General features: G+C 37.9%; 1 protein-coding gene across 4 annotated transcripts in view; it reads right to left on the bottom strand.

The window, feature by feature from the left end:
* Positions 1-706: 706 nt before the first annotated feature.
* The window catches only part of ADAMTS3 (ADAM metallopeptidase with thrombospondin type 1 motif 3), a 278,667-nt gene continuing 255,761 nt past the window's right edge, over positions 707-23,612 (bottom strand). For 3 of the 4 annotated variants that reach the window (XM_086407617.1, XM_086407616.1, XM_086407619.1), the window contains 7 exons: positions 23,413-23,493; positions 21,449-21,612; positions 15,799-15,964; positions 12,600-12,732; positions 9,810-10,017; positions 7,986-8,103; positions 707-3,401 (listed from right to left, as the gene is read on the bottom strand). In XM_086407617.1, the coding sequence (XP_086263743.1) occupies positions 2,842-3,401; positions 7,986-8,103; positions 9,810-10,017; positions 12,600-12,732; positions 15,799-15,964; positions 21,449-21,612; positions 23,413-23,493 (1,430 nt within the window). In that variant the 3' untranslated portion in view covers positions 707-2,841. Of the gene's footprint in view, positions 3,402-7,985; positions 8,104-9,809; positions 10,018-12,599; positions 12,733-15,798; positions 15,965-20,102; positions 20,397-21,448; positions 21,613-23,412; positions 23,494-23,612 lie in introns of those variants that run through there. The other variant, XM_086407618.1, reaches the window with a different exon arrangement.

Raw genomic sequence — 23,612 nt, 5'->3', positions numbered from 1 at the left:
ATGATGAGGAGATTGGAGAAACCACAATGTACACAGTTGATCTTTATTTTGAATTACTATATGTTAGGGCTTGGCTAACAGTTTTACTTAAGCTCATTTTTAACAGCAGTTCCACAGTGAAATTTGATAATTCTGCCTCCCGTTTGGCAGATGAGGAAACTGAAATCTAGTTAGATCACCCAAGATCAATTCAGGCGTGAAGTGGTAGGTGGGGTGCAAACCTGAGTCGTCTGCCTTTGCAGCTTAGACTAGAAACTGTGGCAACACTGTATCTCCTTGTTACATGACGAAGTCCCCTCCTCTGGATGGTCCTCCTGAGTCCTGGGTCATGTATTTCCATCAGTCCTCAGGGTTCAGAGCTGATGGCAGCTTTTCTAAAAACTATCCTGAGATGACACATTTTAAAACTAGAAGGACCCCTTTTCCTTCTTATCCCAATAGATTATTGCCACTTTCTCTCTCTTCAAGTTCTGTGGAATGGACTTAGACAAAAAAAGTCACCTCACAACCTCTTATTTTCTTTCGCAAAAATTGTATGATACACCCTGATATGAAAAGAAGAGCCCCTGTCACTTTCTTTGAGCCCCTTTGGAGAAAGTATAAGTAGCAATTGAACTTGATACTATTTCACTTTGTGGGAGGAAAGAACTTGGTTACCATTACTCAGTGATGAATCTAATGATAAAAATGTCAATTGAGCCAGGTCTATACTTTGTTAACATTTTTATTGCTACGTGCTCCCAATACAACAATCAGCATCAGTAGTGTACACTTTGATAAAAAGGAATTTTTAGCTTAGTAGAAAAGGAAGCTCAAAGATCAGAAGTATAATGAATATATACATCTTTATGAGAGGTGTATGTGTGTGACCAGCTTTCTTTGTAATCCCCTGTGGACTAGATGCATGCACACGCAAGCGAACTAGAGAGAATTTCATTCTGAAATTTTAGGGAAAAAAAAAAAAAGATTTCTGCTTGAGGCTCAGAGATTTCCAATCTGGAATTCACCTAATTCATTTGACCTTCAAAAGTCTTGCACCAAGTAGCAGCGATTCTTTAGAGGTATAGAGTCAATAGGTGAAGCTGTTATTTTTACCATGGTTAAAATGCAAAAAGTTTTTGCACATTTTCTGTGTTGAGAGGTTAACATATTTACATTTTAGATGGTTCAGAAACTGACTTCAAAATCATTATGCTGACAACATTTATCTTTCTTTTTCCTTTTAAGTGTAATTCATGAAATACTCATTTCTTTCACATACTTCTTTTCTGGTATTTCTAATTTACTATTTCGTTAAACAGCTAGCTGTCTGAGCCCATACAATTTTATGTTTCATTGAAGGGGAACAAGTTATCAACTTTGCATCAACTCCTCTAAAATTGCAAAAGGTTTGCACAACATCAATTTTGTTCAAATTTAGTTCTTTGATTTGGCTGCTTTATTTTGCTTAAATTTCTCCTCTATGTACAGAACAAAGCATGCAGCTCTAATTATGTCTCTCTAGTTTACCAAAATATGGCATTGGTATTAGAGTAAATATTTAGTACATAAAAATACTATCAAGAAAAAAAATCAAATTTTAATAAATATCTTCAGTTCTGAATTCTATATACAGATACTTTACATCTACTCCCTGGAATTTCTGGCTTCACTGTAAGTAAACTGATCACTGACATAAATTACTAGCACATTATTGCAGTCAGATGCATTGTGGTTGTGAGCATGTGAATATGAACCATGCGGAAAATAAATATCGCAACCATTGACAAATACTTTCTTGAACCTGCTTCTAGAGCCCTACAGCCCTGCTCTATTGAGTGTTAATCTAGTTTCATGATGCTTTTCTCAGCTACCAACATACAAATGATCTCAGAACATTTTTCATTATTATTACAGTACATTGAGTATACACATTTGTATATGTCAACAATGGGACGATTAAAAACAACACAAGAACAGAGGACAATCAATGGTGTCTATTGAAGCCCTGCTAAAAAGGTTTCTGTTTTGTCTTGCATGGGCTCATTTACTGGTCTCTGTTCCCTGTGACTACAAGTATGCTAAGACACTAATCTTATTCTTCTTTATTTAAAGGATGGAAGGTAATACCTGCAGCTTATCTATTCTTTTTCTCTAATTTAAGTGTCACATTGTTGATCAAACAAAACTACATAACACCACCCTTTGTATTGTCAGTAGCTGCAATTCTAACTTCTTTGTAATATTCTCCTTTGAAAATCAACTCATACAATGTCAAATAAGGCAATACTCAATGACAGGCACCTAGAACATCCAGAAATGTAACACAGTAAACAATCATTTGAGAACACATCTCTTAAAATAATACTGATTTCTGCAATATACAGTATTTACACAAACAGCTGCAAATTTGCTCATACAATATTTCTAATATAGATAAATAGGAATATAAGTCTAAGAATTCATTGCTTCAAAACTTTTTGTTAAAGTGTAAACCATTGGCATCTCTTTCTTCTTTTTATTGAATTTCTTTAAAATTAAAAAAGAAATCAGCTGATATGCACAATTGGTTCCAGTCCCTTTCCTGCTTTAGAAAATGACCCACACACCTAGCAACTTACTTTCCTCCGGTCAATAATCTTTGGTGCTTTCTTCCAATGAATTCTGGTAAATGAGTCAAGGCAGAACAAAAGGAGGACGAAAGCAACTAGAAAGTGAACCAGCACTTTTTTTTCTTCCACTCACAGAGAAAATGAGCTGACGATTTATGGAGAATTCCACTTTAAACAAGCTGTATGCACCATGGAGAGAGGCAGGTCCTCCAGATTTTTCACCGACGTTGAGCCTTATGGCTTCACTTGCTCATCTTTCCAATGTGGATGACCTTAGCGGACGTCTCTTGTCAATAAGCTTTTCATCTTTCTTTGAGGTTCTTGCTTGAGAAGAAGCACCTATGGAACCACTGGCTGCAAGGAAGCGGGCAGCAGCCAGTTGTGGAGATGAACTGAGGTGGCCACTCTTGGTGGGTGGGGAGGCGGGTCCTAGAGTTGCATTTTCTGCTGGCTGTGCTTGCCTCTGGGATAGGTTAGCACCATTGGATTTACTGTTTGACCTGAAAGCAGCAGGCTCATTTGGACCTGCTATGGAAGAGATTCTGCTCAAAGATTTCTTCTTTTCAGCAGGAGTCTCTGAATAGTATGGAACCAAAGATGTAGGCATCACTAGAGATCCGGGGAGGTCACTGGGGTTAAAGATAGCATCATCATGAGTTTCAGCAGCTTCTGAAAGGTACGGTGGTGGCAGGGTGCTACTGCGCTTGCTGCAGGACTCACAACATAACTTGTTATAACCTGGTATGGAGCAGTATCGTGCCAGCACCTCCATTTGACAGAATATGGACTTATCTCCCAAACATGGCTCATCTACAGAGATTCAAAGAAAAACAAAATAAGACATATGTCCAAACATAAATGGTGGACAATATGCATGGAGCTAGAGGGCATTATGCTAAGTGAAATAAGACAGACGGAAAAGGATATATATTGTATGAACTCACTTATATGTGGAATCTAAAAAAAAAACACAAAAAAACAGAATCATAGATTCAGAGAACAAAGGAGTGGTTGCTAAGGGAGGGGCAAAATAGGTAAAGGAGATTAAGAGGTACAAACCTCCAATTACAAAATAAATAAGCCATAGGGATGTCCCACGGAGCATAAGGAATATGGCCAGTCATATGGTGATAACTTTGTATGGGGACAGACTTATTGTGGTCCTCATTACATAATGAAATAATACTGTATGCCAACTATATTTCATTTTAAATATAAAATAAATATAGCTAAAAATAAATAAAAGGAGGAAAAGCATGAAAATCATTTATGAATATAAAAAGATTTAACTAAGATCTAACATTGATGGGTATTTTCCACATGAGCCTTTGAGTTAAAATATGAATATTAGAATAAATTTACTTAAAAAAGTTGTTCTCTCTGTGCAAAGCACTTGGATTGACCAGCACTTTCACATTCCCATCAAGAGTCTTCAGATTGAGGGTATTGTTTTCTTCTTAGGAATGTATTTCTGATTTTAGAAAATAGAATATTGGATTTATCATACTTTTAAGATACAGAGAGGCATCTGTTTTTTAAAATTTTATGATACTTCTGTCTTTATGATAGAGTACTCTTGCCTGGAAAATCCCATGGACAGAGGAGCCTGGTAGGCTGCAGTCCATGGAGTCGCTAAGAGTCCGGCACGACGGAGCGACTTCACTTTCACTTTTCACTTTCATGCACTGGAGAAGGAAATGGCAACCCACTCCAGTGTTCTTGCCTGGAGAATCCCAGGGACGGAGGAGCCTAATGGGCTGCCGTCTATGGGGTCACACAGAGTTGGATACGACTGAAGCGGCTTAGCAGCAGCAGCAGTCTCTATATTAAGTTTAAATTTAAAATAAAAAATACTAAAGATCTGTTGGAACATATTAAATCTTAAAACTATATTACTAAAAGAAAAATCAAGATACAATTTTGATTCAGAGGATATTCTCCAGAGTGAAGCAATGGTTTCATGTTTACCATTGAATGTTCTCAGGTTATTTGTTATTTGAAAGCACAAATCTGGGTAACATGTGCCAACTTTCTTATGAATAATACATGGTTAATTTTATCCAATTGACAGTACTTTAAAGAATACTAAGTACCACTTATAAAACACTTGGTAGGTGTGTTTGTACATACTATTTCCATTATTTTAAAATTTTATTAATCATAAGTTGTAAGAATTAGATTTCAAAAAATCCAAACGTTGAGTTCATAAAAAGTCTGTACTTCTTTTTAGCCATTCCAGGGCACATTCTATGCAGAGCCCATGTGCATAATCCAACACAGAATACTGATCTCATATCCAAATAATAAATGCAAAGAATTATAAATTGTGGCATTTATGTAATACAATCACAATGACAATGTAATGTTGGGTAATTCTACATTGCTAGGTAAGGAACTTGCTATATAACTTGCCAAAGAAATTGAATCCCTTTTCTAAAGTTTGAGGGGGGGGATCAAAAAAGGAGGGTCAGTTGGCAAGACCAATAAAGATTAAACCTTCTCACCTTTGTTAGAGTTAGAATGTCATGTCCACTTCCTAAACTCTAAGATGACTTGTCTTTGCCTGATATTTACACACCTATGATATAGTATGATGCATTTGAATATCTCATACTAGGAAAGAATTAGGTTGTAATCCTAATTAGGTTGCAAATACCTGCAAATTAATGGGTTTTACATCAAGTATCAATTCCTTATTGTATCCAAATTATTTTTTCTATGCTTATGTCTTTCTATGCCTATAATATTTTCTTTTGGATTAAGGAAGAGAATCAAGCACATACCTGCTGACAATTGGGCATATTTGCAAAAATATGCAGCTCTACCAGTTGTTAAGATCAATAAAGCTTACTCACAAAGTGTTTACCCTTCTGACAGTAACACTTATATAAGAGTAAAATATTATGGTGACAGTAAATTTTACAGCTTCTGAGTAGGTAAATTTGTTATTCTGGCTTTGACTTGTGCTTTGAACTTTCAAATATACTTTCCAGAGAAAAATGATTAAGTATGTAAGTCCTTTGTCTCCCCCTCATGGTCATACTTGTTCATGCCACCCAACATTAGCAAAGGGAAATATGCAGAGAAATAATTCATAAGGTTACTTTGGAAGATTAGACAGGCAATGGGAGAATAGGAAGGGAGAGAGAGACAGCCACGGAGAGTCAGAAGGGAAGGGACACCGGGAGTTGGGAAAGAAAAAAGGCGGGGAAGACAAGAGATAGGGAAGAAATGGGAAGATGGAGAGACAGACAAGTAATGGCAGAGACAGAGGGGAGAAAAGGACAGAAAAAAGTGGAGGAGAAAGAAAGACACTTTTAGACACATGTGCCAGAAAGGGAAGGATGAGGGGTATCAGGGAGAAAAAGAGGGAAATGAAGAAAAAGAAGAGTCAGGAAGACACCGGGAGAGAGAGAAGAGGAAAGGGAGAGAGAGAGATGAGGAGGAGGCAGGGAGACTAGGAGAGAAAGAGTGAGTGAAAGAGGGAGAGAAGAAAAAGTGAGTGGAAAAAAACACGTGTGGTGCACACAGGACGTGAGCAACCCACAAATAGCAGGTGACAGCAAATCAGAAACAGGGAGTGAGACCCACAGAGCAAATGAGAGGAGAGTGAAGTGGAGACACAAAATGAGACAGACAGCACACAGGCAGATGTAGAGAGAGTGACAGAAAAGGAAGAAGAGGGAGACAGAGTTATAGAAGCTGAAACCATCCAATATATGCTATTTATTACAACAGCAAATTGAATTATACAGACATCCCGGACTCATGACAGTCCCACTTTTGATTTATGGATTTCACAATGGCATGAAAGCCATATACATTCAGTAGAAACTGTACTTCAAATTTTGAATTTGGATCTTTTCTGGGTTAGTGATAAGTGGAATGGTCCTCTCGTGATGCAGGGCAGCAGCCGCAGCTCCCAGTCAGTCAGGTGATCACCAGGGCAAACAACTTTTAATCACACTGTACCCAGACAACTGTTCATAGGCTTTGGGTTAGATGATTTTGCCCAAGTGTAGGCTAACATAAGTGTTAAGAGCATGTTTAAGGCTAGGGTACAGTATTCAGTAAGTTGTGCACATGTGATGACATATGCATGCATGTTCAGTCATGTCTGACTCTTTGAGACCCTAGTCCACCAGGCTCCTCTGTCTATGGAATTTTCCAGGCAAGAAAACTGGAGTGGGTTGCCATTTCCTCCTTCAGGGAATCTTCCCCACCTAGGGATGGAATCTACATCTCTTGCATTGGCAGGCAGGTTCTTTATCACTGAGCCACTTTGGAAGCCCTGTTCTGTAAGTTAGTTGTATTAAATGCATTTTTGACTGAATGCATTTTCAACTCAGAAAGAGTTTATCAGGATATAACTCTCTTGTAAATTGAGGAAGATCTGAACTTTAAAATAAAGAAAAGAGACTCTGTTTTTTGCAATACTGAAGGAATAGGTCAAGTAAATTTTAGCCTAGGTACAAGGTGCCTATTTTGCAAGCACATTTGTTGAATATTTGGGCTTTCCTCATAGCTCAATTGGTAAAGAATCACCTGCAATGCAGGAGACCTGGGTTCAATCCCTGGGTTGGGAAGATCCCCTGGAGAAGGGAAAGGCTACTCATTCCAGTATTCTGGCCTGGAAAATTCCATGGACTGTATAGTCCAAGGGGTCGCAAAGAGACATGACTGAGTGACTTTCACTTTCATGGATATGGATGCATTTGGAAATGGCTTTGTGAATGACATTTATCATCTGCATGTCTCAACTGAATAATTTTAGTAAAACATTGCATAACATTCTGCATTATTATGCCTTTAAAAATAATGTGAGGTTATAAAGAAAATCAGAGAGAAAATAAGCAGCTTCTTCTAGAAACACAGATTGACAGAAACTTCATATGGGATGATAAGGCCCTCACCCCAGCATTACCGTCGACTGGGAACCATGGAGGCTGCAGTGGTGATGCTAACTAAATGGAGGGGATACTGCCTCAGACACCCATCTTAAAGAACTGTATTAGGCTAATATTTCAAATGTGTTTTCCTAAAGTTACTTTTCAATAAGTAAATGAAAATTCCAGAGCTTGTCCCCAGAGGAAATTCTCCTTTTTTGAGGCTCAAAAACATGGTCATAGTGTGAGTCTGATGCATGAAGCAGGGTACTCAAAGCCAATGCTCTGGGACAACCTAGAGCAATAGGGGAGGGGAGGGAGGTAGGGAGGAGTTTCAGCATGGGGGGACACATGTATACCTATGGCCGATTCTTGTTCGTGTATGGCAAAAGCCATCACAGTAAAGTAATTGTCCTCCAATTAAAATAAATGAATTAATTAAAAAATCAAAATAAAGAAAAAAGTTAACCATGGTCAGAGCAGAGAAATCAATCAGTGTCACACCTACCATTACAGGGAGGCAGCTGACAAGCTCGGACAGACTCAGGCTTCTCCCCGTCGCAGTGGTCACCGGCCCTGCAGAGGACCTGCCTCACCTCTGTTCCCTCACCGCAGGTCACTGAACACTACAGAAACAAAGGCTATGATTTGTAGACGTTTTACTCCACCAAGACTGCCTTCCTTCCTTTCCCCATGTGCACACTCAGGCACACACATGCACACACAAGCACACATGCATACACAGCTCTGGAGTTCTTTCTCTGCTGCGCAGTGTTACAGTGACTTTGGAGACAGAGAATCCTGTTTATAACCTGGCTCCATCCTTCACCAGCCTGGGAACATTGCTCTTTCTCTGAAAGCCTCACAGAATTGTTGGAGTAAATGAAGCAAAGGAAACAATGTATGTAAAGCAGATAAGTCTGGCACTTAGGAAGCATTTGATGCTGAAGAAGTCATTGTTACAGTGTTAACACTTTCTGCAGGTTCCTAAAACCAGTGGTGGAGTCCATTTTCAGGGAGTGGATCTCAGACTGAGCTTCCCCTTCTCTCACCTTCCTTACAGATGGCAAATTGACTCATGTACTATGCTGGAACTATTATTACTCTATTCCCACATATTCATTTATTTAAGGAAGGGGCTAACTGCTCTAAAACTAAGCCCAGAAACAGCCGTGCTATTGATCTACGTAGGATCTGTAGAGGAAGAAGGCTTCTTCTCGGGCTCTGAAGAGAGTGAAAGGTGAATTCTTCTAGTCCTGTGCAGATAACTTTCACTGGCTTGTTCCTTCCATCCTGGGTCTGTTCTCCACTTCCTCTTTCATTTTCTATCTGCTTTTTTGAGTCCCTGTCCTCCTAGCCACTCTTCTATGGCCCCATAATTCCTTATTTGGAATCTTTAGAAACATCAAAGATCTGTGGTTAATACACGGACCGAGACACTGATTCAGCCAAGCACCAAACAGACGTTATTCAGACAGGCACCAACTGGGCACTGGGGAAGCAAAGTACCTTTCTTTTTTTTTTTTTTTTTTTTGAGAAATGGTTGGACTAGTGCTGAGCACAAGCTCAAAGACAGGAGTTATGATACACTGCCATGATCAGCAAGCCATTGGTAGGCTTCTGCTTTTGGAATGAAGAAGGACTGCAGAAAAGGCACCCCATGGTATTTTGGACCATGAAGCTGAGCCTTGATGGATGATGGGCAGATAGTCAGATAGACAGAAAGGGAAGGGCAAGCCAGCCAGAAGGCAGGAGGCACCAACCAGCTGGTCTTTGGAACAGTGAACAGTTTCCTCAGACTGGGACAAAGAGGTGGAATAAAGGAAGACAGATTAAGAAGAGTTATCGTGGGATTTATTTGTTTGTTGTTGGTGATCATTTTGCAATGTATACAAATACCAAATCATTAAGTTGTACACCTGAATCTAAGGTAATGTTGTATCAATTATACCTCAATTAAAACACACACACACACACACACAAAGCAATGCGGTGTCAAACAGGGCAGGACCCTGCATTCAAGGTTAGGGATTTGAAACACATCTAGGAGGGACAGTGCGGTTGACACTATTAGAAAATCAGTCACCTTTTAGACAACTTTGTATCCCAAAGCATCCAAATGTGGTTTGCCCCCATCAATGAATCTTATATGCAAACACTGTTTTAAAATATCAATTTTTTCTTAATATGCCCAGGTGCTTAGTGATTCCAAACAATGTGACAGTTTCTCCATTCACACAAAGCCCACCTGATACAGAAGTGAAATTAAAATATGTTTTCACATGCTTTCACACACATACTCCCCCCGGCCCCACAGAGTTCGCACACCCACCTCGTTCCAAGGCCCCGTTTTCCACTGGGCCGGGCAGGGCACTCTGTTGCAGGGCCGGCGGCTCTCGGGCCGGTCGCCCGCGCAGTACTTGCTGTGCACCGAGCGGTTGGTGCCGTCGTGGAGCGGCTGGAGGCAGCGCACCGTGCGCAGCTGGTAGCCGGAAGTGCCGCAGGTTTTGGTGCAGTGCTCCCACTCTTCCGCCGCCCAGCTGCCGGGGTGGGGGTGAGGGGTTAACATTGCCCATGGTAACCCCGGTGCGCCGTGCGCCCCTTCTGCACCGTAAGCCTAGGTTTTCCTACTCTCTGGGTGAGGTACCGCCCAGGAGGCAACTTCAGAAATATGGATACATCAGTCTCAGAACTTTCTAACAAAAATAGATCTGACACTTCTGTTTTAGGCCCTGGTATCCTGTCTCCCCGGTGACTTTGAAACCACCTTCTCTCTTCCACAAGGATCATCTACAGAGGGCTTTGGAAACTCATCCTAAGGTTTTCCCCTCAGATTCAGGCATGTTTCAAAACTAGCCCCCACTGGTAAACAGGATGTGGTATACTGATTGCTGTTACTCATCAAAAAAAGAAGGAAATAATACCATATGCACTATCATGGATGGACCTGGAGATTATCATAGGAAGTGAAGTCAGTCAGAAAAAGACAAATATCATGTGATATCACTTATATGTGGAATCTAAAAATATGATACCAATGAACTTATTTTGCCTCAGGGTGTTAAATATCTCATAGGAAATATAAAAAGGATCCATCTGGTCCCTGCCATGACAAACTGATTTGACTGCTGCTGCTTTTTCATTACTTCATGCTTTACTCATGTTTTAATATTCTGAGATTTCTGTTCCATCTCTATGGTTGTTGCTGTGAAGGCTACCTGACATATCCATTATGTTTGAAAAATTCTGTTCTTCATATAGGCCCTTTTTGACCTGATAAAAGTTGTGTGCCTGAGCAGAAACCGCTTCCATGAATATACCTGATAGAAACATTTCCAAGCAGATATTTTAAAAAAGATTTCCTCGGGGACGTTCCCAAATTACACATCCAAATTCAATGTCAGTGTCCCAGCACTCTCCAAATTAGCTACGGATACACTATTACAGACAGTTCTTCATTACATATATCCCAAAGGGTTGTCACCATTGATTACCTCCAGTTAATCAGTCTGTCAGAATGTAATGGAAGCATACTATTTGTCCTTTCCAAAGTTACTTTCTCTCTGCATTTTTAAAAATTTCTGTATATACGGAGCTTGTTGTTGTTGCCGTTTAGTCACTAAGTCAGGTCTGACTGTTTCATCACCTCATGGACTGTAGTCCACCAGGTTCCTTTGCCCATGAGATTTCCCAAGCAGGAATATTGGAGTGGGTTGCCAGTTTTTTTCTCCAACCTAGGTATCGTGACTCCTGCATTGGCAGGCAGATTCTTTACCACTGAGCCGCCTGGGAAGCCCATATATGCAGCACCAAAATATAAGCAAGTTAAAACCTTGGCCGTTTTTGCTCTTCAGAGTTTAAGATTGCCCTTGTTTGTCAACTGACAGTAAGAATGAATGGTGGCAACTGAGAAAGTTTACTCAGTTTTGAAGACTTCAATAGTGACTCTCATTTGAAGATAGGTATTACATGAGAGGTATATACTTCATAGTCACAGGTACTTTTGGCCACCAGGGAAACCTGGACATATGGTAATTAACTCAGCAGACCCAAGAAGGATAAAGTCAAGTTCCTGGTGGCTCAGATAGTAAGGAATCCACCCGCAATGTGGGAAACCTGGGTTCGATCCCTGGGTTGGGAAAATCCCCTGGAGGAGGGCATGACAACCCACTCCAGTATTCTTGCCTGGAGAATCCTCATGGACAGAGGAGCCTGGCAGGTTACAGTCCATCGGGTCACAAAGAATCAGACATGACTGAGTGACTAAGCACAGCACACACATACAAACAAATCTATATACAAAACAGAAACAGGTTCACAGACATAGAAAACAAACTTATGGTTACCAAAGGGGAAAGGGAGGTGAGGAGGAATAAATTAAGAGTACGGGATTAAGAGATACAAACTACTGTACCTAAAATAGAGAAGCAAAAAGGATTTACTGTGTAGTACAGGGAACTGCAAGGAGATCCAACCAGTCCATTCTGAAGGAGATCAGCCCTGGGATTTCTTTGGAAGGAATGATGTTAAAGCTGAAACTCCAGTACTTTGGCCACCTCATGCGAAGAGTTGACTCATTGGAAAAGACTCTGATGCTGGGAGGGATTGGAGGCAGGTGGAGAAGGGGACGACAGAGGATGAGATGGCTGGATGCCATCACTGACTCAATGAACGTGAGTCTGAGTGAACTCTGGGAGTTGGTGATGGACAGGGAGGCCTGGCGTGCTGTGATTCATGGGGTCGCAAAGAGTAGGACACGACTGAGAGACTGAACTGACTGAACTGACTGACAGGGAACTATATTCAACATCTTGTAATAGCCTATAAAGTCAGGTAATCTGAAAAAAAAGGAATCATTTCTTGCACACCTGAAATTAACACAATATTGTAAATCAACTATACTTCAATAAAGAAGAGAGGCAGAAGTAAAAGCGAGAAGCAGAAATATGGTTTAAAAACACGGGACTAAAGGTTTGTATAATTCCTATGAAATGATCTGATCACTGTAAGCAGGTACACGTATTAGCTTTGACTAAAAATTAAAACTAAAAAGAGCTAATGACATTTAAATCCCTTTCATTTTTTTCCTTGATATATAAGGATAGGTCAAATAAATGCTTACAGTGGATGTGTGCACTCCTGAATATTGCACATTCTTCTAATAGGTTTTGGCTTTTTGTTGACCTCACAGAAGCTGCGATGAACCATTTTGTTATCACTTTTCCTACGGCATCCGTATTTAGTGTACTGGAAACCTGAGGAGGCAAATATATGTTTGATTTAATCATTTATTCATTCTGTCACCTGTTTGACCATTTATTCATTCATTTCATTCGTCAAGTATTTATTGAGCCAGGCACTGTTCTAGGTGGTCTAGTTCCAGAAGCAAATTAAATAATGAAATAAAAATCAACAAAAATCCTTTAATAAGTATTAAACAGCAACTGCATGCTTGTTAATGAACTAGATCCTGAAATACAGTCTAGTAAGATAGTCAGATAGGAAAACTATGTCATACCTAGTGACATAGGCTTCTACAAAGCTATGTCAATAATTGACTGTAGAGGGCGGCAAAGGAACACAGAGGGGACGTTCTCTACCTTAGCTGGAGGAGAGACAGAGAATGTTTACGAGATCAGCACTTCCCTGGGCAGAATCCTCAAGTTCAGACAGCACCAGTAAAGGGCATGGACTTCACTGGTGGCTCAGTGGTAAAGAACCTGCTTGCCCCTGTAGAAGACATGAGTTCGATCCCTAGGTCAGGAAGATTGCCTGGAGTAGTAAATGGCAACCCTCTCCAGTATCTGTGTCTGGGTCCCAAAAGAGTTGGACATGACTTAGAGACTGAACAACAACAAAGAGAATGAAGCAGAATAATATTCCAAGCAAATGAAATGACATAGAAAACTGCAGGGCTCTTTGAATGGCTGAAGTATGGGATCTGATCTTAAAAGACCTGTGGGCCAGAGAAATGTTTAGACTTTATCCAGGGAGTTATTGAGGGTCTCCCCAGGCACCAACTTGGACGTTGAAAAAACATATATATATATATATATATATGTATATAATTTTTTAATTTTGGAAAATTTCAAATCTAAAAAACTGTAAGGAAAGCACAATGAATATGCCTTACACCTAGATTAACCTTTTGTTACCATGTCAGCATATTTGATATACATATTTTTACATCATATATATTAATTATAACATATAATAAACAAATTATATCAGTAAAGAATCTGCTTGCAATGCAGGAGACCCGGATTCGATTCCTGGGTTGGGAAGATCCTCTGGAGAAAGAAATGGCAGCCCACTTCAATATTCTTGCCTGGAGAATCCCATGGACAGAGGAGCCTGGCAGGCTATAGTGCATGGGATCCCAAGAGTCAGACACGACTTAGCAACTAAACCAGTACCACATATACGTTTACATATAAAATGTTGCTGAACCTTTTGAGAGTAAGTTGCTAACATTCTGATTCTTCACTTCCAAATACCTCATCATATAGCTCATAACAAGCACATTTCCCCACACAACCACAATATACTCTTAAAATCAGAATATTTAACCCAAATATAATACTATTATATAAAGATGATATTCAAAATTTATCAATTGCCCTATAATGTACTCTATAAAAATGTTTCTCCAATCAAAGATCATGCACCGCATTTAGTAGTCATGGAATTAATCAGGAATAGTTTTAATCTCTTTCTGTCTTTTAATATTTTTGAGATGATAAGCCAGTTGTTTTGTAAAATGTCCCACAGTCTGGGTTTATCTGTCTCGTAATGGTTCAATTCAGGTTTTCACTTTGGTCAAGAATATTACATAAATTATGTTTTGTCTTCAGGGTAACATATTGAGAGAATGAAGGATCTGAATCAGGGAATATAATTCTACTCATTCATTCATTCATTTATTCATGCATTCAAGAAATTACCTAGAAATGAAGAGAAGAAAATCAAATTTAGTTGGCTAGTTAGGAAACTTCTGCAATAATCTTCCCTTTCAAAGTCGAGAAGGAAGCCTGATGAGGGAGGAATAGATCTAGTAGATATTAAAAAGGTGTATCTGAAAGTCTTGTGACCAAGTAGATGTTGACGATGCAGTGGTGGTTGGTGGTGGTTTAGTCACTAAGTTGTATCCAACTCTTGTGACTCCAAGGACTATAACCCCCCCAGGCTCCTTTTTCCATAGGACTTTCCAGTCAAGAATACTGGAGTAGATTGCCATTTCCTTTTCCAGGGGATCTTCCTGACCCAGGGATCAAACCTGGGTCTCCTGTACTGCAGGCAGATGCAGTAGATTCAAATTAAATAATCATTTTTGTGGTAGATAAGAGTATCATTTTTATTTTATTTAGTTTTTGGCCACACCTGTGGCACACAGTATCTTAGTTCCTTGACCAGGGACTGAATCTGTGCCCTCTGCAGTAGAAGTGCAGTCTTAGCCACTGAACCACTAAGGAAGTACATAAAGTGTCATTTTAAATAATTATCTAAAAACATTTTATGTCCTTTCTAGAGAAAAACCTTTAAAAATACACCTTTGAATTTAAAAGTATAAATATTTACCCAGGCATTCCCTACTATGAATAATTTCTTGTTTTCAACTATTAAGTGTTACTATTATGAGAGAATTCTGTGTAGGCTAGCTCCATTGTGGAGCACTTGTTGTTCCAAACTAGAGGAATGGATAATGGGAGAGGCTGAGAAACTTTGAGATGAGCTTAATGGACCTACTCCAGAAAGAGAGCAGAAAGGTAGCAGAATGCAGTACAAACAGGCACGAAGAAGCCAGGCTACCTACCTGGGTTTGTACTGATCTTCCCTGTGCGTCGGTTTCCCCATCAGTATGACAGAGGTTAAAATAGTACCAACCTCTTAGAGCCCTTCATCATTAAAGTATAAAACACTTAAAGTAGTATCTGGTACACAGTGCAATTAAGAGCTCTTTCATTATTAATGCTGAAAAGATATGCGTAGGTATGGAAAGTAAAAGTGGAGGAGAAGGAAGGTAAGAACAAAAGACACTGAGGTTTGGGAGAGTTAGGAAAGAATAAAGTGACTAAGGGTACCACTGCATGGATATAAGACAAGGGGAAAAGGCCAAGGAATTTTAAGATGGTCTACTATATATGAATGGATTCCTATCATTTGTAGATCCTGAGATTTCAGTCAAAATGCTTTAAGTTCTGGTTATGTCTGGTGTTTCTCAGGTTGTATCCTCAGTTAGACACAATCCTTAAAGCAGAAGGAAGAAGATTGGCTTTTATATGAATTACATTTTAGTATAATAAATGTGTTCAATTTGTTACCTCCACCACAGGGTTTGGAACACTGAGACCAGCTCTTCAATGCCCACTCAAAAGTATCTAATTCTTCCTGGATGACGTTGTTGCTGTTGATTGTAGGTGCAGAGTCCTCATGGATGATGTACTTATATGTCAGGCTAGAGCGGGTATCATTCTCCTGAGGTATAATCTAATGTATACATGAAATAGATATGTAAATCGCCTGAGTTTTAATTTGAATGAAAAATTACAAATATTTCAGAATACGTATCTTATTAAAACTGGAAGACTTTCAAGTAGTTTCTAAAAATAGAGTGTTTTTTTCTTTCTATCACTAAAGTACAGGTATGTCTTGATTAAGATAAAAATGCAAATACATAAAGTATCTTGACATTAAAAAGTTTAAAAAAATACAATAAAATTCCATTTTATTTTAAAATTTAAAATTCAGTTCCTCAAGTTACATAACTCCTGAGTGCACTTAATTGTTACTCTTTACAGTAGACTTTTGTTATGGTGATAAAGATAATAATGTTCCATCCAGAAAATATAGACATCATGAAAAAATATAAAGAAAATAAAAATCATCCATAATGCCACTAAACCAGAGAAAACTAAAGTCACTTTTATTATTTTGGGATAGAACCTCAAGATATTTGCATATGTGTGTGTGTGTGTGAGTGTGTGTGTATATGTATACATACATACTTTTCTGGTCTTGCTTATTTCACTTGACATGTCACACATTTCCCAAGACAGTAAATATTCTTTGAAAATATAAATATTTTCAAATATATATATATTCATATAAATATAAAATATTTTCTAAATGCCAGCATAGTGTTTACTCATAGTGCATGTGTGCATGTTCGGTCACTCAGTTGTGTCCAACTCTTTGCAGCCCCATGGACTGCAAAAGCTCCTCTGTAGAGCCTTTTTGTAGACTGCCAGGCTCCTCTGTCCACGGGATTCTCCAGCAAGAATACTGGAGTGGGTAATCATTTCCTATTCCAGGGGATCTTCCTGACTCACGGGTCTAACCCAGGTCTCCAGCATCCCCTACATTGGCAGGTGGATTCTTAACCACTGTTCCACCTGGGCAGCCCATTTAATCCTAGTGTACCTTATTTAATCAGAAAAATTAATATCTATATTTTGATTAAAATTTATCCCCACTTTTGTGATAATTTCTGATTTTCCTTAATGTGGTAAAGGGTACAAACACATTTTTATAGTTCTCAGACCATTGGATGGCCCTTCAGAATAGTTAAAACAATTATTATTTTCATAATGAGAGTATATGAAGGTGCTCCCATTCAGCACGGCATATTAAATCATTTCCTCTTTGTTAACTGAATGGGCAAAAGATTGTTGTTTTAATTGCTATTTATTTGATAAATAGTAAAGATTAATTTTCCTAAGTTTATCGGTCACTTGTATTTTGTCCACCATGCACTGCGTGTTCATGTCAGATCCTCTTTATTTTATTGTTATACATATTCTTTTTTTCATGTAATCCAAGCAATAGAAATATTAATCCTTTTATAATAAACTTTGCAAGCATATTCTCAGCTTTTTATGTTATCTTTTCTAGCAAAGCACTCTTTTTTATAAATAGTTTTTATTGACTTTCATGTAGTTTTTACAGGATTGTATCAATTATACATGGCTCCCTGGGGTCACTCTAATATTATTGGCGAAGCCCTGCAAGAAGGCTCCGAGGCCAGACACCTGTGCTGCTGGAGAAGAATGCAATGTAATTACATATGAGTAAAATAGAGCTTCTGATCACCAACTAATTAAACTTATAATAATCTAAATAAAATTTGATTGATATGTATTTTCCTATAAAATTATCTAACCTATGGAACAGAATGAGAGTCCAGAAATAAGGCCACATAAATTTGGGTAATTAACTTTTGACATAGATGAAAAGGGAACTTAATGCAGAATGGACATTGCTTTCAACAAATGGTGCTGGACACTGCAGTGGCTTTAAAAATGTGTGTGCAGGTCCTTTGACACTTTCTCTCTCTCAAGAAGTGGAGCTTAATTCTTCTCTCCTTCAGTGGATCCTGGACCAGTGGCTTGCTTCTAGCAAATAGCAGCAGATGTGAAAGGATGTCATTTCTAAGGTTAGGTTAAAAAGATTGACTTCTGTCTTGGTTGCATTCTCACTTTCTGGATCATTTGAATCACTCACTTTGGGAAGACAACTGTCATGTGATAAGGACACTTTAGCATCCTATTTAAGCATCCACGTGAAGAAGCCTGGGAGCAGTCTTCCAAGGGCTTTCAACTCTCATGTGACTGAACCAGGAACTGAGAAGATTCTCTCCAGTGGAGCCCTGAGGTGACTGTAGCCTCAGCTGAGAGCATCCTCATGAGATACCCTGAGCCAGAACTAGTCATGGAAGCTATTCCCAGATTCCTGACCCAGAGAAACTATGAGATAATAATGTTGCTTGTGTTCAGCCACCAAGTTTGGGGTGATCTGTTATGTAAGAATAGATAATGTATGGATATCCATGTGCAAAACTAAGACCCTAACGTAGACAAAGTGTGTATAAAATTAGCTTAAATGGTTAATAAAATTTAAATGGTTAAATGTAAAACTATAAAAGTTACAATAAAAAGAAGAAAAAGAATTTTGATCCTGGATCAGGAAAAGAAAAAAAAAACAACCTTATATAATAAGAAAGTCTTGATCCATAAAAGGAAAAATTAATAAACTGGACTTCAATAAAGTTAAAATATTTTTATTTATGAAAAACACTACTAAGAGAAGGAAAAGAAACTACATATTAGAAGAGAATATCTGAAAAATCACATTTCATAGAGGATTTATATATTGAGTATATATAAAAACTCTGAAGTTAAAAAGAAAAAAGCAACCTACTTTAACAATGGACAAAAGATCTGAATAGACACTTTATCAAAGAGAAATAATTTTCAAATGAAAAAATATTTGAAATTTAGTGAGATGATTTATTTTAGATTGGTATAATATTTTTATAGGGAATCCAATAAATATTGGTTTGGTATACAGAATCTAACAATATTTTTCAAGTCAAAATGATCGTTTCTGCTTTCATTCATGAGGAAGTAATAGAGTTGCCTTCCTGATATTAAAAATAATAAAACTGGATACAATATTTGAGGGAATTTTTTTCTTGCAATGAATAACATGGCAAAGGATAATGATCTCCATGAGGAGAATAACACGTTAAGTACTGGCTTCTGGACAGGGCCAGGTCTGGACCCTGCTATGGACAGCAGGAACCCCAGACAAGTCAGTGTCTCACTGAGCTGAGGAGGAGGGGGAAGTTTGGGACTTTCAGAGACATGGGCGCTAAAGAAAAGAGGGCTTCAGAGAGGGGGGTCCAGAAAGCTGCATGGGTTTTCTACACAGAGGACTGGTCTGTGCATGCTCAGGCCAAGAAACCATGCTGTCTACCAATGAGTGGCTGCCATGGGGCTGGAAGCAGGACAGAGGTACCTCAGCACAGGCAGGGATGAGGGCCCTAGGTGCTCTCATGGCCTCCCTAACACTTCAGGTATGCAGTTAAGGCACCAGAAAGTCAAGACATAAGAATAAGAACAAAATTAAAACAGATCAACCCTCAGATAGGAAAACCAAGCCTCCAAGGATCAGTGGAAACTGACAATAAATTAACTGCCAGACAGAGTAAAACCCAATGCTTTTAAGGAAGGCAAGGTATACTAAATGCTTGACAACTTAACATCTTTAATGCTCAGTGTACAATAAAAAAACATATAGGAAGTATGAAAATGTGAACTATAATCAAGAAAAAAAAAGAGCCCACAAAATCAGGCAATATGAAGTTTCAGGACTTAGAGGAAAAGTTGGACATAATAAGTGAAAATATATGGACATCTCAGCAGAAAAATGGAAATTATAAGAAAAAAAAAAGGAAATTCTAGAAAACAAAATACACTATCTGACATGAAAACTTTACTGTATGGGCTCAGTGGCAGACTGGAGACCACATAAAACAGTCAATGAATTTGAACACAGTTCAATAGAACTTATCCAATTTGAAGGACAGAGAAAAGACAGCGATTACAAAAGGATGAACAAAGTTCACAAGTCTCGTGAACCAACTTCAACTGGTTTAACATACATGTAAATGAATCCCAGGAATAGAAAGAGAGAGATGGGGAAAAATAAACTTGAAGACATGTGGAAAATTTACCTCAATTTAGTGAACAACATCAATCTATAGAGCCAAGATACTTGGTGACCCCCAAGCAAGATAAACACAAAGAACATCACAAACTAAGCATGCCACAGTCAAACTACAAACCATCCAAGACAAAAAGATAAGGAGAAAATTGTAAAATGCAGCCAGAGAATATTGACACACTAAACGCACAGCAGCAACCTAAATGAAGCTTACTTCTCATCATAAACAATGGATTCGAGAAGACAAATGTTATATAACTGAGTCAATGATGGCTCCTGTATATTGGCCCCTACGTCGTTTATTCATATACAGCAAGTTCAGACCGATTAGCTCAAAAGTCCATTGGCACCAAACTTGGATTTTCACATAGCCAATTGTTTCAAATGTAGCCCAAACAAGTAGATCTCTAACCATCTAGAAGAGAAGGGGGAGACAGGATGAGATGGTTGGATGGCTTCATTGACTCAATGGACATGAGTTTGAGCAAACTCCAGGAGACAGTGAAGGACAGGGAAACCTGGTTTTCTGCAGTCCATGGGGTTACAAAGAGTCAGACACGACTGAGCAACTGAAGAACAGAGCCTGTTTACTTTGCATACCTTTATGAAACTGGACCCCAAATCCACTAATTATAAATAAGACTTTATGGTTATCAGGATCCTAAGCTTTTGCTGCTGCCTGTTGAAGCTCTCTAACCCAGAGTTTCCCTGCTGTGCTGCTGGGCAACGTCACCTGGACACATAACCCCCTCTCGAGTTTCCCTTCCCCCAAAAGTTCCTTTGCCCTTGTCTTCTTCCTAAAGGTGGCCTCACATGCAAACCTGCTAAGGCATCACCTGAACAATATGTTTGGGTGCCACCTCATGGTCATATCTATTTCCTAGATGAGACCCCAAATTCCTGGACCTCTCTACAATGATAGAAAAACATCTTTAAAGTGCTGAGAAAAAAACAAACAAGTTAGCCACTTCCAATTTTATATCCAGTGAAGATATCCTTTAAGAATGAGAGTGAAATAAAGACTTTTTCAGAGAATTGAAAGCAGAGAGAGCAACTTGCTAGCATGCATACCCCTAGCACAAGAAATGTTAAAGGAAGTTCATTATATCAAAGGTAAAGGGTGCTAAATGGAAAATCAGATTTACCAGGAAAAATGAAGAGCATCAACAATGCTAAATATGTGAGTAAATATAAAAATCTATTTTTTCTTTTCTTGTCTTTAAAAGATAACTGATTACCAAAATCAAAGATAATAATACTGTATTTATAATGTATATATATAATAAAATATATGACAAAGTTCCCCAAAGAATAAAGAGGAAGGATAAATGGAATTATTAAAATCAAGCAAGTAAATAAAATTAATTATATTAAATATTTAATTATAAAATTAATTATAACTGAGATAGATTAATTATAAAAATATAAAGTAAACCAACTACACAGTGAGCCTGTAATGCCACATACCAAAACAATAACAGGATCATGTAAAGGTCCATCGGTGTGAAGAGTTTCAATGTCATCTTCAATGTTATAATCCCATTCCACACCAAGATCTATGAAGGTCTTTGACTTGGCTTCCTCCCCTTTGCCATTTAAAATATAGTGGCCTGTAGCCTGATTCTTAATTGCTAAGGAAAGAAAAATGAGTAACCAGCATACATTTTATCTTATTACAGCTTTGAAGATTCACAGTTAAGTCTCTCCTTCTATAAATGAAAGACCGTGTTTACGAGTATCAAAGCAACTAAAATGAGTGTTACTTCTGATAGGACTCATACTTCATTAAGTAGGCATTTAAAATTCTCAAAAAGCCCTCCTAACCAGTTAAAAATAGTGGCGAGATGGTGAGATAGAAAATAAAAATTAACAAATATTCCCATTCGAAAACACTGCCAAAGGAGTTAACAATTTCTAACTCATTCATCCCATACATTTCCTCAGGAAGCTGGAAATATTTTTAAAATAAAGGCTTCTTCTACAACAAGTAATACAAATGATTTATACTAGGGCAGCATACAACATAATGCCTTTTTTTTTTTTTTTAAACTGTGTAACTCTTTCAAGTTAAGTCAAAATGTTAGAGGTACTCAAAATAGTTGAACTAATTTTTAGGCCGACAAGCAATTAGTCCTGACAACTGTAAATTCTAAGGTCACATTACCTACTTAAATGGTCACGAAAAGCTCTTTACTGGTGACAAAAATTGTAATATATTACAGATTTACTATATAGTATTAAATAAAATGCTTTCTCTAATGACTAAAAATAACAAATGGCATTTTAAAGTTTGGAGGTACATTGGCATTTAATGATATTAGAAAATTAAATTTCAAAAGTTATTACTATTACTAAAAATGTGTAGAAAACATGAGTAATTTTAGTTAAATACATTTATTCCTCTTGAGATTTTAAACTAATTTTTCCAAAGATAATAATCTGAATTCCAGAATAAAAAGTAGGGAATTTCAATTATGGGATAAAGGACTACAGCTAGACAGTGGAGACTGTTTTGAAATCTAGTAGTAAATATATTTTAAATACTAAGAAAAAATTCCATGAAACACCAAAAAACAATACATTTTGAAGTTATATGTATGTAGAAAAGCAATTTACTATAAATTTTCATAGGTTTGACAGATGTGTCAGTTTCAGAAATCTTCTTAGTGATTTAATGGCTCAAGGAATATGTGAAAGCTATGTTCACATTTGTGCATTCACTTTAAATATAAACCCCTCTAGAATGACATTTCTACATGATCTTCTAATGTAGAAAGGAGGAAAAAAATCTTTTGGAAATTATAAACAGGATAATTTGCAGATAATAAACAGAAAGCATGCAGAAGACGAATCTGCATGTGCCAGTCAAACTGGACACATAACAGATATCAGGAAATTTGTACTGGACTAGCACAACCTGGATGTGGTTGCTTTTCAGTCAAAGAACTTAAAACGCACTAAAAGAAGAGGCATACAGGATGGCATCAACCAAAATATCAGAATTAATTTGTCAACAAATATGGCAAATTTTTCTGATATTATTCCTTAATTTAGTGCATTTTATTAATATTTTATTTTTTCTCATCTCCCAATAACAGAATAAAAATGTATAACAAATTCACACTTACCAAATTATTTTTTCCTTCATGTCCTAATGAACCAACCCAAGTTTCACCAGAAATTAAAACTCTTGTTGTGAATATTTCTTATGATAAAGAAAGAATAGTTGGGAGAAATGACCACGGAAAACCAGGTAATGATGAATTTATACATAATTTTGAACCTTGCAGACCTATGCGTGTACGCAGATATAGATACATATGCGTATACATGGATACACATACACATGTATCTCTATCTATGTATCATTTCTTTGACATTTCTACATTTCAGTGCATGTTAAAGCACAGCCAGTGGACAGAAACACTTACCAAGAACATGAGGAGAAGCCTCGTCTTCTTGGATTAACACATGTCTAGCACCAGGGGGTATATCAAACATCTTAAGGTACCCTTTGCATGTGTAGTAAATATTGGAGGAAGCAAAGAAGAAAACAAAAGCAACAACCATGGTTAGTCAGGCATTACGTTCCTACGGCTCCTGCATGCAGAAGAAGGCATCCATAAACCGA

Source organism: Bos grunniens, chromosome 6 (genome assembly GCF_055505025.1).
Source record: "Bos grunniens cultivar Pamir isolate PY7600 chromosome 6, Bosgru_T2T1.0, whole genome shotgun sequence".
Classification (NCBI taxonomy): Eukaryota; Metazoa; Chordata; class Mammalia; order Artiodactyla; family Bovidae; genus Bos; species Bos grunniens.
Note: the sequence above shows the minus strand (reverse complement) of the source record. Positions and strands in the feature narration are given on the sequence as shown.